Source organism: Microtus pennsylvanicus, chromosome 14, assembly GCF_037038515.1.
Source record: "Microtus pennsylvanicus isolate mMicPen1 chromosome 14, mMicPen1.hap1, whole genome shotgun sequence".
Classification (NCBI taxonomy): Eukaryota; Metazoa; Chordata; class Mammalia; order Rodentia; family Cricetidae; genus Microtus; species Microtus pennsylvanicus.
The window spans coordinates 43,779,727-43,793,793 of record NC_134592.1 but is presented as its reverse complement, the minus strand read 5'-3'; the positions used below and the strand labels follow the sequence as shown (position 1 = coordinate 43,793,793).

Genomic DNA, 14,067 nt, shown 5'->3' with positions numbered 1-14,067 from the left:
ATATGCCTGGTGCCCTCAGAGGCCGGAGAGGGTGCCAGAGCTCCTGGAAGAAGAGTTGCAGATGGTTGTTGAGCCTCATGAGGTGTAGTAGGAGACACTTTGAAGGTCATGTGTAGCAAGTGCTCTTAACCCAGTGTCTTAGTTTGTGTTTATTGCTTTAAAGAGACGCCATGACCACGACAACTCTGATAAAGAAACACATTTAGTTGAGGGGATCACAGTTTCAGAGGTTTAGTTCATCCGTTATTATCATAGTGGAGAGTGTGGTGGCATGCGGGCAGACATGCTGGAACTGAGAGTCCTCCTCCTTTACTTAGAGACAACACGAAATCAACTGACTATGACACCAAGGGAAGCTTGAGCAAAAGAGACCTCAAAGCCTGCCTCCATAGCTACACACTTCCTCCAACAAGGCCGCACCTCCTAAGAGTGCCACTCCATTTGGGGGTCTTTTTTTTTTTTAAACCACTACATTCCACTAAATTCCCTAAAGGCTTATAACCATATCACAGTGTAAGAAAAAAAAATGCATGCAGTTCAATTTCAAAAGTCCCCATAGTCTATAACAGTCACAAACTTGTTTCAAAGTCCAGTCTCTTCTGAGACACCTGGCAATCTCTTAACTGTAATCCCCTATAAAATCAAAATCAAAAGGCAGATCACATACTTCCAACATATATGGCACGGGATTTGCACTACCATTCTATAATTCTGGGAGGGGAGCATAACAAGAAAATAGTGGACCAAAACAGGACCGAAAACCAAATGGGCAAGCTCTAAACTCCGCATCTCCAGGTATGACGTCAGAATGTGCTTCAGACCTGATTCCGTTCAGCTTTGTTGACTGCAACACACTTCTTTCTCTTAAGCTCGTTTCACTCCCCGTTAGCAGCTCTCCTTGGTAGGTATCCCACACATCTCTAACATCTTGGGTTCTCTAAGGCAGTCCAGGCTTCAATTTCACAGCTTCACACAGTGACCTCTCTGCTGGGCCTCCATTCAGAGATACCCCTACCCCTATACAGCAGCTTTATTCCATAACTCCTTTCTTCTGTCCTTACCCCTAAAGTCAGAGTACTGTGGCCAAAATGTCCAAGTCCTGCTGCTTGTGAACATGGCCCCTTCATTCAGTTACATCTTCACGAGCTTTCTTTCCTTCACTGCCTAAACTTGGCTGTCCTGAAACTTGCTCTATAGACCAGGCTGGCCTCAGACCCAGAGATCCACCAGCTTCTCTCTTGCCAGTGCTGGGATTAAAGGTGTGCTCCACCACACGCAGCTCCTAGCTTTTCTTTGGCTTTTCTTTAATTCCTTTCCACAAGTTGAAAACTTAGCTGGATGGGAAATTGGCCTGATATCACCACTCCCTTTATTCCATTTCTTAATCCGTTTATCTCCTTGAACACAGGATTTAGCTCCATTCCACTCCTGGTGCTCTTTTCTCCTCAAAAGTTACTCTCTGGAATTTACCCTGCTCAGCTTGCTCCTTTTCATTATGAATCGTCATTAGAGTTACTGCTAATGACCACATAACAGAGTTTATACGAGGCTGTTTTGAGGTTTCCTATGTTAACAGAATTAATCCAAAACTCTTCTGCCTCAGGCAGACTCTTTGGACACTAGCAAAAGGCAACCACTTTCTTCACCAAAATATTACAAGAATGATCTCTAGGAAACATACTAAAATTCTTCTCCTCTGAAACTTCTTGAGTCAGCCTACCATAGTTCAAATAACTTAACCCCACTGTCTTCATGCTCCTACTAGTATAGCCCATCTCTCAGTGCCTAAAGCATTCACCACTTTCCAAATCCAAAGTATCAAAATCTAAATTCTTCTAAACAAACAAATGGTCAGGCCTATTACAGCAATATCCCAGTCCCTGGTACCAACTTCTGTCATAGTTTGGGTTTTTATTGCTGTGAAGAGATGCCATGACCGTGACAACTCTTATAAAGAAAGTATTTAATTGAGGGGGCCCATTTACAGTTTCAGAGGTTCATCCCATTATCATCATGGCGGGGAGTATGGTGGTGTGCAGGCAGACATGGTGCTGGAGCTGAGAGTGCCAAATCTTGACTCGGGGGTAATAGGAAATTGACTGAGTGTCACACTGAGGGAAACTTGAGAAAAAGACATCAAAGCCTGCCCCCCCCCCCCCGTGACACATTTCCTCCAACAAGGCTACGTCTCCTAATAGGGCCACTCCCCTGGGGAACCATTTTCTTTCAAACCACCACACCTGAGCACCTTTCAGTCCCTCTCCCTTGTGTTTATGATAGCAGCACCAACAGCCGTGGTGGCATTTGTGACACTTCCTGTACATAGCCAACCGAGAGAATCTTTAGCCTGGTTCTAGGGGGTGTACTGGGAGGAAGGACCTGCTCTTGGGACACTGTAGTTCTCCAGTGGAAGGGCATCTGCTGCCCACTGACATTTGTTTTCAGTCTGTTAAGCCAAAGGGACAGACAGTAGCTTCTTCCCTCACTTTGGAGACTCGGGCAGAATGGAAGTGAGCAGAGGTGCGCCACAGTGAACACCATTAGTGCAGTCAGGAATAGTGTCAAAGATGGGTGTTAAATTTTGTCCTCTTTGCAGATTTTGAATTTGTAAGTAACATATTTACCATTCTCTTGTCTTCATAAAAGCCCATTTTCATTCAGAGGTATCCTTTTAAAGCTTTAGTTTCTCTTTTTTGATTTTTCTATGCATGTCATATTTTAAAATGCTAATTTTCAGATGTTTCATTATATATTAACATATATATATATTATATATATTATGTTAAACCAGTGGTTCTCAGCCTTCCTAACTCTGTGACCCTTTAATATAGCATATAGTTGTTGTGCTGACCCCAACCATAAAATTATTTTTGTTGCTACTTCCAAACTAATTTTGCTACTGCTATGAATCATAATGTAAATATCTGTGTTTTCGATAGTCTTAGGTGATCCCTGTGAAAGGGTTTTCTACCCCCAAATGGGTCATGACCCATAGGTTTGAGAACCCCAGGTTTGAATTGAGTGTTCACAGACAGAATGTGTGGCCTGGAATAATGAAACATGTAGTGTTTATAATCTTTGTAATTTCTTTTTTAAAACCAGCATCTCACTCTAGAGCCTTTTGCATGTGTTGCTCAGGCGTAAGGCATCAAGCCTAGGCTGATTCTTATAGTGTTGCTCACTTACGTCTTACTTCTTATAACGCCCGCCTGGAATTCGTGTGGGCTGAGAGCTTGAGCAGCAGCAGGATGGCTTAGTGACTGCGGCTGCTCACCGCTGGTGACCTGAGTTCAGTCTCCGGGACCATGGGGAGGAAGGAGAGAAATGACTACCGAAAGCTGACCTCTGACCTCCACACACGCCCCCAACACACACACACACACACACACACACACACACACACACACAACACACACACACACACACACGTCAAAATTTTAAAAGAAGTTGAGTGGCAGCTTTTTTGAATCCTAGAAGAAATGATGAAAGGAATCCTTATTGTACTTTATGACACATTTTCTTCGTTACTGCTCAGTTCCAAGGGTTTGTTTGAAACAACAGTTGGTGGTTGTCGACTGGCTGTATTTTGAAGTGCAGGTCCAGTGTGGTCCAGTTCTTGGTGTTCCTGGCAGTTTGTTGGCCTGAGAACTGTAGGTTAAATAGCCTTATCTAGAATGCTTGGGACCAGGAATGGTCTGGTTAGATTTTTGAAACCTCAGAATATTTGTATATACATAATGCAATCACTTGTATTTGTCACGTACCTTACCTCAGAGAGTGGAGATTATTTTACACAATATTTTAGTGCACATGTACCACGGCCTTGGTCACGACATGCTGTCAGATTTTGCTTATTTTTGGAGCATTTTGGTTTTCAGAGCTTGGATTAGGAATCCAGCCTATATGTGAGCCACAAATTGTTTCACTTTTCTCTGCTTTCCTTCCTTACCATGAAAAGAGACCCTGTGGATTTTATTGAATTGCTCTTCCTTTGGCTCAATGGTATGTTTCCCTTTGCTGTCTGAGAACGGGTTGTTTCTAGCAGGGTGGCCTAAGCTGGCTAGGGCAAGGGGAGAGTCTAAACTTTTTTTTGTGAAGTCTTTAGGTAAGGGAATACGAACTATAACCTCTTAAGAAACAGCTCATGAGTTTCTTTCCTCTTTTAAAAATTGGGTTAATTTTGTGTGTGTCTACAGTTTGATGCATGGCTCTGTGCTTCCTCTTCCACCCTTTTATAAAGATAAACATCTGTCAGACAAGGCCCTATCTGGTGACAGTCATTACATTCATGTGTTTGACTTCCTTCTTTACTTTGAGGGCACCTGATCAGGCTTCTGTTGACCCAGTTTTATGAGAGGAACTATGGGAATGAATGATTTGGCCTGAATTCTTTTTTATGAGTAGGAATTGTGGTTATTTCTATGCTTAGCTGGTTTTTTACTGGGAAAAAGGACAAAACTGTGTTTTAATCTAGCTTCACTGGACGCTGCAGGCAGGCCACAGGGTGGGCCCAGTTTGTGTCTTGTCTCTGTATGTACAGGTGAGATTGCTATGCTAAAGGTCTACAATTTGGGGCTCTTAAGGCTTTTTCCACTTTCTTACCAAGGCTTCTCTCTCATAATGAACACAGTAGAAATGCTGGTGCCCGTTTTTTACCCTTCTACGGTGTGTGCAGAGTCACCCAGAATTAGGAACCTTAGCTCTCTAAGGTACATTAGGGGACAGGGAAGGAAGCCTTTATCCGTTTGAAAGTTTGTAAAATGCTGAATTCAAAGCCGCAGGTGTGGTGGCCAGAGCAGTGAGGGCATTGCTCAGGAAAATTCCATCTGGGGCAGGTTATTTGTTGGGACAGGATAGTGTTTAAACTTTGAAGTCAGTTTTAAACAACGTGAAGCAGCTGGAAGCTGGCATAAGAAGAAACAAATCCTTCACATTAACTATTGCTGTTAGAGGAAAGGAATTGGAGTTGTTTTCACAGGTGCCTGGGCGTTCATTTTTCCTATCTGAGCTACCTTATTTTATCTCAAATTATAAATTTTAGGATAAGCATTTGTCAGTTCATTTGAAAAACAGAAGCAGTAATAAATTCAAGAATAATCGGGCTTGTATGTCCATACTTTAGAATAAGATACTGAAGGCTAGTGAGGTAGCTTAGCCATTAGAGGCTGAGGCTCACAACCAAGTAGACACAATATTAAAATACCCCTTTAAGGGTGAGAGATAAAATGTGACTAGTGATTCTGGATAGTGAGCAAAGCAAACCCAGGACACGGAGTGTCATATAACCAGCCAGCCCGTCAGCACATGTAACATTTGTTCTCAAGCACTGATAGGGCGTTGTAAAACCTGCAGGCTGGGTTAAGTATGTGAGGAGAATTTAATGCAGCAGGAGAGTTTAGCAGCTGCTTTACACAAGGGATTGAAGGAGGAGCAGATGAGACCAAGGTGGACAAGAAAATGCTTCCAGAGCCTAATAAAACACTGCTCAAATGCTGGAACATTTTCAGACAACTGGGAAGCCACTGCGTTGCTGGGAATAGTTGCTGATTTTGAAAACAAGATCTGGAGTATGAATGCAAACACACTTAGAAGAGCCCATAGGTCCTCGAGGAAGAAGTCTACTTGATTTCAAGATCCAGTATGTGTCTAGCATCATGCTAGAACTTAGTAGAAAACAGACCCAAATGTGGCAGCCCTTGGCCCAGTGGAGCACGCGTTTAATAGCAGACTCAAAAGCTAGGCGATCTCTGTGAGTTTAAGGCCAGCCTGATCTATATAGTGAGCCCCAGGACAGCCAGGGCTATGTAAAAAGACCCTGTCTCAAACGCCCAAAAAAACAAAAGAAGCTTGTGAAACTGCTGTGCTAGTCACTCAGGCACAAGGACTCTTAGTCCCTCTCCTAGTCTTGAGGAGGTGGCAGACGCGGAAAGGACTAGAGACAGCACAGCTGGCAACTGGTGCAGTCAAGTTGCACCCAGTATTGCTCAGAGAGACAACTCCTGAGCTTTTACCATTCCTGCTGGGAAAAGTGCAGAGGGTGGATTCAGTTGCTCCTGGACGGGGGCAGTGAATGAATGGCTTAAAGGAATAAAATAAAATGGAAAAAGAAACACGTGAAGTTGAAGTTATAGGAGGTGGGGAGATCTGGGAGGATTTGGGGGTGACTATGGTCAAAATACATTATATGAAATGTTCAAAGAATTAATAAAAAAGACCTTTTAATTGGGTGGTCACAGACCCTTTTAAGATACTGAACGCTGTGCCTTTCTCTTCCCCAAACAGTGCCTAGGTGAAATAATTTTCATGGTTATATGGTGTTCATTCCCCTGGACTAATTAGGATGCTCCATGGACCTGGATTAAAGCTTATTACAGTTACTTCTTTTAAACTTTATTTTTAATGCCCAGTTTATAAGAAACTAGTCTTTATTCACAGCTAGAAAAGCCCAGATGATGGCAGTCAGAATCTTACCGCGGCACAGTCGTCTTGTAGATCACCATCATTCATAAACGTGCCAGGACGAGGTGTCCATGAGGCTGTTGTCCTCTTTGAACTGCCAAGAGAAAGGTTCCTCTCTTTACCTCAGTTGTTTTTGGAGGCAGTGCTTTGTTTGGGGTCCTCCTAGCTTTCAGGAAAGATCTAATAACGGGTCACCAAAGCGCTAACATTTAGACCCATCATCCACGACCTGTTGATGAAGTGGGTTCTCTACCCAGAAGTACATGCACTAGATACATGTATATCTAATATGCATTAAAAATTCTGTATTGAGCCCGGGTGGTGGCACACACCCAGTACCTGGGAGGCAGATGGATCTCTGAGTTCGAGGCCAGCCTGATCTGCATAGCGAGTTCCAGAACAGCCAGGGCTACACAGAGAAACCCTGTTCTGAAAAAACAAGCAAACAAACAAACAAGTAAATAGTTATATTTGCATTCCTTAGTCCTAAAAATCCAGCAACAGAGAATGGAAAATATTTATGAATTTTTAATATTTCAAAGCAAAATTTTAGTATTTTGAATTTTATAAGTATATTAAATTATATCTCTGGATGTGTCAGATCTAAGGTCTGATCCTGGCATCTCGAGCTCAGATGCACGCCAGGCCGAATGAGACACTGCCTAGTCCTGGGATCAGGGAGTCATCTTGTGTTCAGGCCTGGAAACAGCTGTTGAAACAATGACATCATAGTGTAATGACACAGCTGGAAGCTTTAAGTTAAACTTGAAAGCACCAAACTACACGTAATATAGGTGGAACACGGGCATGTGCTCTAATGGTGAGGTAGTAGGATGTTCTGTTCATCTTCTTTCTTCTGCTCTGACCGCCGTTCCCGGGGTTGAATGTTAACCTTTGGTCTGTTAACAATAATCAAGTGGTGCTTTTTAAAACATTCCAATTTAAAGTTTGATGGAGGAAGGTCATTGGTTAAAACATAAAGAAATTGCTTGGCTGGCCCTCATAGGTTAAAACATAGGTGGGAGGAGTAAACAGAACAGAATGCTGGGAGGAAGAGGAAGTGAGCTCAGAGGCCATGCTCCCCTCTCCCAGGCAGACGCACGCGATGAAGCAAGCCGCCAGGTCAGACATGCTGAATCTTTCCTGATAAGACCGGTGCTACACAGTTTATTAGAAATGGGTTGATCGGGATATCAGAATTAGCCAGTAAGGGCTAGAGCTAATGGGCCAAGCAGTGTTTAAATGAATACAATTTGTGTGTTGTTATTTCTGGTGTAAAGCTAGCCGTGCGGGAGCTGGGCTGTGGGAAGAGGCCCACAGCTCCTACTACAAAAGTTCTCTTTTAAAGTCCTAAAATGTGATTATTTAAAAACTTATGAACTTGAAAAAAATCTTCCGAAGATGTTTATTAACAAATAAAATGGTACATTTTATTGATACAATTTTTATTTAAAATGATGGTGTACCTATTTGGAGGCCTTACAGAGTACTTTTCACATAGGGTCTCGTAGCCCAGGCTGCACTCTAGCCCCAGCTCCAGCTCCTGAGTGCTAGGATTACAGGGTTCAGCAGCATAGCCAGTGTGTGAAACCCAGGATCTGTGTGTGCTGGACAAGCACTGTACCAGACTGAGCGACCGCCCCAGTCCTCTGTTTTGTTTTCTTACTAGTTTCCATGTAACATTCCTATCATTTTCCCTAAAGCAGAGTTCCTTCTATAGCCCATGGGACTGGTGTCTGTTGGAATGGCCCCTGGTCAGTTACCCTGGAGTAAACTAACTTAACTGAATGTCGTTTCTATTCCAGTAGCATATATAACACCTGAGATGACCCTGCTTAATGCTCACCAAACTCTTTGAGACTCTGTCATAGTTGAGAGCTAGGGTCAGAAAATTGATGTGTATATAAAGCAGTTTTGTTCAGATAACAAATTATTTGGCATTAGTTTGGGATAGCTGAGTAATTTTGTTTTGTTTTTAAGACAGGGTCTCTCTGTGCAGCCTTGGCTGTCCTGGGACACTCTGTAAACAAGAGTGGTGTGGAGCTCAGGTCTGCCTGCCTCCACCTCCTGAGTACTGGGATTAAATGTGGCCTGCACCACAACTCCCCAGCTCTTTTTTTAAACAGGAGTTGACCCTGCCCTCTGCAGGACTTCAGAGTTCACCATTCTTTCAGCCCAGTCTGTAGTTGACCCCAGGACACACACACAGTGCCCCTTGGACACAAACTTAAATCTGTTCTTTTCTTCTCCTTTGCTTTATTGCCTTCCCAGCTTCTCTTAAATTCCAGCTCAACTGCACCTTGCACATGATGTTTTGTTTTCTTATTTTTATTTTTTTAAGACAGGGTTTCTCTGTGTAGCCCTGGCTGTCCTGGAACTCACTCTGTAGACCAGGCTGGCCTTGATCTTACAGAGATCCACCTGTCTCTGCCTCCTGAGTGCTGGGATTAAAGGTGTGCACCACCACCCACCAGCTCGCACATCATTTTAACTAAGCCCCCCTATCTCTACCATGACGTTAGGAGCATTTTGAGAACGGGAGTTATCTTTTCATCCTTGCATCTACTCTCTGCCATCTTAGCTCTGTGTATGCAGCAGGGTCATACAGCTGTTTAGGCCAGCATACACCTATGACAAGGTCAGTTTAACATCTGTCTTGTTCATCTTGTTTGTCCCACAGAATCTTTGTTAGAATCAGATAAGATGATGAGAGAAAGGTTCTTAGAAAATTTTGTGTTGGTATTTAAGTATAAAGCAACAACTGCAAGAAACTTAACTTTTCACTTGGCAATTCAGAATTTTTAAAAAGTCATTATTGAACAATTTAACAAGCAATTTTAAGCATATAGATAAGAACAAGGTATGCATATAAAGCAGTTTTGTTCAAGATAACAAACTATAGTCTGGGATAGCTGAGTGATTCGAGGAATGGAGTTCTCTTCAGGCTGCGTGGGGAAATAAGGTTGAGTGGAGTGTAGAGTGGAACAGTATAGCTGTAGACTCCAGTCAGTGCTGTGCTAACTTGTGATGTCACCACAAATTACGCTGTGCTACTGGATGCTTCTCTGGGTTATTTTGTATACTCTGGGTCATAGCTTTATAAAACATAAGTGTATTTTAATAAGTCTTATATCATATATAAGTTGGTTTTTCGAGACAGGGTTTCCCTGTGTAACAGTCCTAGCTGTCCTGGAACTAGCTCTTGTAGACCAGGCTGACCTAGAACTCACAGGAATTCACCTGCCTTTGCCTCCCAAGTTCTGGGATTGAAGGAGTGTGCCACCACCACCCGGCCCCTATAAATATTTTTAAATGCAATTTTTAACATTTCTTCATTTTGACGTTCTATTCTTATAGGTCTAATACTGTTTGCAATCCATTGAGTAGAATGCTTTCCCCCATATTTAATTAGATATACAGAGAAGGGGAGAATCACTTTAGAGAATGAGTGCTTTCTAGCCAAATGTCACTACTATTTGAACGACCACTCAGCATTCTCTCTTAGACAGCGTGTGCAAATGTTAACTAATAGTGTAGCGCTGCTGGCACCGTCAGTAAGCAGTCGCTTACAATACATCCTGAGCTGAGAGTCGGTTGATAGAAGAAAGAGGAAAAGCAAAGAGCTTTGCTAAAGATGGACTTGGATTTGGTGCTTTTATTTTAGTTTTTAACAGGCTGCTTCAAATTCACCACCCCCTTCCCTCAGCTTTCCCAAGAGCTAGGGTTATAGGCCACTGCCATGACACCTGGGTTCAAATGCTTCTTCCACTCCTTCTTTTGAAGTCGCTGTGTAAGTAATAGTCCATCTTACTGCAAGCTGTGACAGTGGCTTCTAGTCACTCCTCATCAACAGGGACAGCAGGCTCTGTTATGGGCTCAGCAGGGACAACAGGCTGTTACGGAGACAGTGGCTGTCTTAGCACTCACTACAGTGGGATGTAGCGGTTTGGAATGATGCCAGCAGTGCTGAACTCTGTTGTTGCGGCTGTTCTTCCATTGCTCTGCCCCTCTATTTAACATGAAGACACTGGACTTTAGAGTGGTCAGGTGACTCGCCACAAATGACAAGGTCAACAACTAGCAATCTGACTTAGTACTACAATATTTCACTAACTTTTTGACAATTTCACAAATAGATTTGTGACAGTACACCCATCACCCTTTGATCTCTTTTTCATTCCTGCTGACCACTTTCTTCTTCCCAGCTCATCCCCCTATTTAAACTTAGTGGGGGAAAAAAATCTCAATCTTATGTATGGTACCACAATTTTTAGTGCCTATTTCTTTTGTAAAATATTGCGTCTAAGATATCCACAGTAAAAGGAAAAGCATGTTTTATCTCTGACATTTTGAACAACATGAGAAGAGACATTTCCTGTGGGCAGTCCTTATTTTCCTGTCTCCCGTTCTATTTGGAAAGAGAACACCATCTGTGGTCACGGAGTGCTGGTGTTGCTGAATGCCTTTCTCCTTTGTGCAGGTGGCGAGACAATCCCGCTCTTCACTGCACACACGTCACCTGCCAAGATGTCTGTGACTCTGCCCTCTGCGAACCTTGACAATTGCTCTCAGTCCCAGAGCACCAGCACCGTGCAGGGCAATGAGGAGTCCTCGGAGACGGATACCTTCTGAGCAGGAGGGAGCCAGCACAGCATTGATGAACACACGTCACTTTGCTTCAGATCATTCACCTAGACTCTTAGTTTGCCTTTGAGCATATTTTTTTGGAGAAAAACATTTCTAATAATTTATTAAAATGAAAGTGTTCTTTAAATATTTGGTAAGGCTTTTGAATAAAGTAAATGTAATTCACTGAGTCTGGCTACGAGTTGTTTCTCAGAAGCCAGGGGGAGCATGGAGCAGTGAAAAGAGCATAGCTTTTGACTCTGAGAATTTATCTTATAGGTGTGATTGTCTGTGAACTTACATAGTCCGAAGTTATCCATCCTAGCATTTTTATAGCAATTCAGGGTAATCTAATGTCTGTCCACCAGGGCCTAGATGAAGTGATGACACATTTGCATATTGTGCAATGTAGTTCTAAAAAGAATTTTCAGATGTGTGTATATTGATGTGGAATTCCTCTCAAAAGGAGAAACCTACGTTTTTCTAATTTTTGAGTAAAAACAAAGTCTTTAACTTAACGGTTCTTATGATATACTTAGGCATCTCTATAAAAAATGATGTCTGTCCACCACAACTGTGTTGTACGTAGTTCTGTCCAGGTTTGCTCCTATGTATTCCTCTGCCGTCCACCTCAAATCTTTCTGGAATAGGAAAACTACTCACTTTTGTCTCTAGGGGAAGTGACTGATGGCTAAGAAGTAGGAGTCAAGGATGACCGTAGGTGTGCTTCATTCACTGCAGGAAAAGTGATGATAAACGAAGCTATTCTGTGTGTGCCTTACGTCTGCTCTGTGCACCGTTATACTGTTCAAACTTGGTTACTCCTGTGCTAACTGTTATCTTTCAAAACATCAGTGCACAACTAAAAGAGGGTGAAAAGGAGCCGGGCGGTGGTGGCATGCACCTTTAACCTCAGCACTTGGAAGGCAGAGGCAGATCTGTCTGAGTTTGAGGTCAGCCTGGTCTGCAAGAGCTAGTTCCAGGACAGGCTCCAAAGCTGCAGAGAAACCCTGTCTCAAAAAAAAAAAAAAAAAAAAAAAAAAAGCTTTGTAATTAGGTTTAATTCTTGTTCCCATACCTGCTGGTTCTGTGATAGATAAATGAGCCAGTTTTTGTCAGTTGCCTTGAGTTAATGCATTTAATAATTATTTTTGAAGAATAAATGATTTGTGATAATGCATTTGTTGGGGTGGTAAGTATTGGGGGTTGTGATGTGGGATTCCCCTCTGTATGCTGTGAATACCATTGGTGATTAAAGAAACTGCCTTGACCTGTTGATAGGGCAGAACTTAGGTAGGCAAGGAAAACTAAACTGAATGCTGGGAGAAAGGAAGCAGAGTAAGGGAGAAGCCATGGAGCCCCGCCAGAGACAGACATGCTGAAACCTTTCCGGTAGGCCACTAGCCTCATGGTAAAATATAAAATAATGGAGATAGGTTAATTCTAGATGTAAGAGCAGCTAGCAATACACTTAAGTAATTGGCCAAGCAGTGATTTAAATAATATAGTTTCTGTGTGGTTATTTTGGGGCTGAGCATCCGGGAACCAATAAGCAGCCTCCTTACAACAGGGTTGGGCCAAGCAGGCATTGCCCAACACAGTACGTGGTGCCAGATGGGTGTGCAGTAAATGGTATCCCTCTTATCTCCCTAATACCTGTATCATACCTCCTCCTTCGAAGGCTCAGGAGTCATCACAGAGCGGAGGGCGAAAAGATTCTGAGAGTCTGCCGCAGTGGACGACTAAAGCGAAATGGTGTGTTCCAGACAGGGCGAGGTGTTCACACAAATGAACTCACAGTGGTTGTGACTACTGCATGTGCAAGACGTGTGCAAGAGAAAGCCAGACTAAATCCCTGCATGGAGGGGAGTGGTGGACACAAAGGCCACCGTAGCTGTGGAGCTGTTGGCAGTTGATGGTTGCTGGGAGAGCGAGAATCGGTTTTCTCCAAGGATGCGGTCCCCAAGAGGCTACCTGCACTCACTAAGTGGACACAGTGGGTTTAAAACAACAGAAACACAGGAATTGAGAGAGACTGGTTGGTCCAGTGGGGAAGGAACTGGAGATGAAACGGGGTGGGGGGCAGACTTTCAAAACATTACTAATGCATTTATTAAATTCTCAAACAAAAATTTACCTTCCTCCACTAGTCTTTTCTGTCACCACTGAAATTCACACACACAGCAATTATAGTCACCATGCGCCTTTCCGAGCAATGTTTAAGGTTATTTAGCAGGTCACCCCCCTTGCTGCACAGTAGACCCTTAGGGGGCTTCAGAAAGAGCTAATGCCTGGGCTACATACCAGGGATTCTGGTTTAATTGACCTTGGGTGAGGTCCAGGCAATGGTATTAAAAGTGAAAAAAGATCTTTTTAGACGACTTCGGTGTACACTCAAGGTTGAGAATTACCGAAGAGCAATTTAGAATTCCTTTTGCCTCTAGTAGGGCCCAGGGTCTGGGGAGTTCTCGCTGAAGTTAGAAACCTGTGCAGAAAAGCTTGTGGGCCTTCGACATGCCCCTCCTCTTAAGTCACGGCTCCTCAGACCTCTCTGAGGTATTTGGTTACTGAAACGCTTTGGGTTTCATGTGAGGACTGTTTTCTTTGCCTGGGCACTGAAATAGAATTTCTGCTTAAAATAGATTTGTTCAAACTGGTGGGAAGAAGCATGCTGCTCTGTGGGCCTTGGCTTGTTTTTGGTGCTCACACACCAATCTGGAATGAGGGAAAACAGCAGATTCACCCAGATACTGCTGGGTTTACACATTACCCTCTCCACTGCCTGATTTTCCAACTTCTCTGCTTACAAAGGATGTTAGCAGAAACTTAGGATAGCTCAAACATTTTTTTGTTTAGATGTGTTGGTAGTGTTTCTCAGCCCCAATCATATAAAACCTATATTTTCTAATTTTAGATTAAAAACAATCTTTAGCTATGGTCCTTGAGATGTATGTGAGCATTTCTTTAAAAAAAAAAATTAGT

General features: G+C 43.0%; 1 protein-coding gene across 2 annotated transcripts in view; it reads left to right on the top strand.

Moving 5' to 3' along the window:
* Positions 1–11,271, top strand: part of Kiaa0586 (KIAA0586 ortholog) — a 94,354-nt gene extending 83,083 nt beyond the window's left edge. For both annotated transcript variants that reach the window (XM_075947849.1, XM_075947850.1), the window contains exon 30: positions 10,940–11,271. In XM_075947849.1, the coding sequence (XP_075803964.1) occupies positions 10,940–11,091 (152 nt within the window). In that variant the 3' untranslated portion in view covers positions 11,092–11,271. The remainder of the gene's footprint in view (positions 1–10,939) is intronic.
* The last annotated feature ends 2,796 nt before the right edge of the window (positions 11,272–14,067 follow it).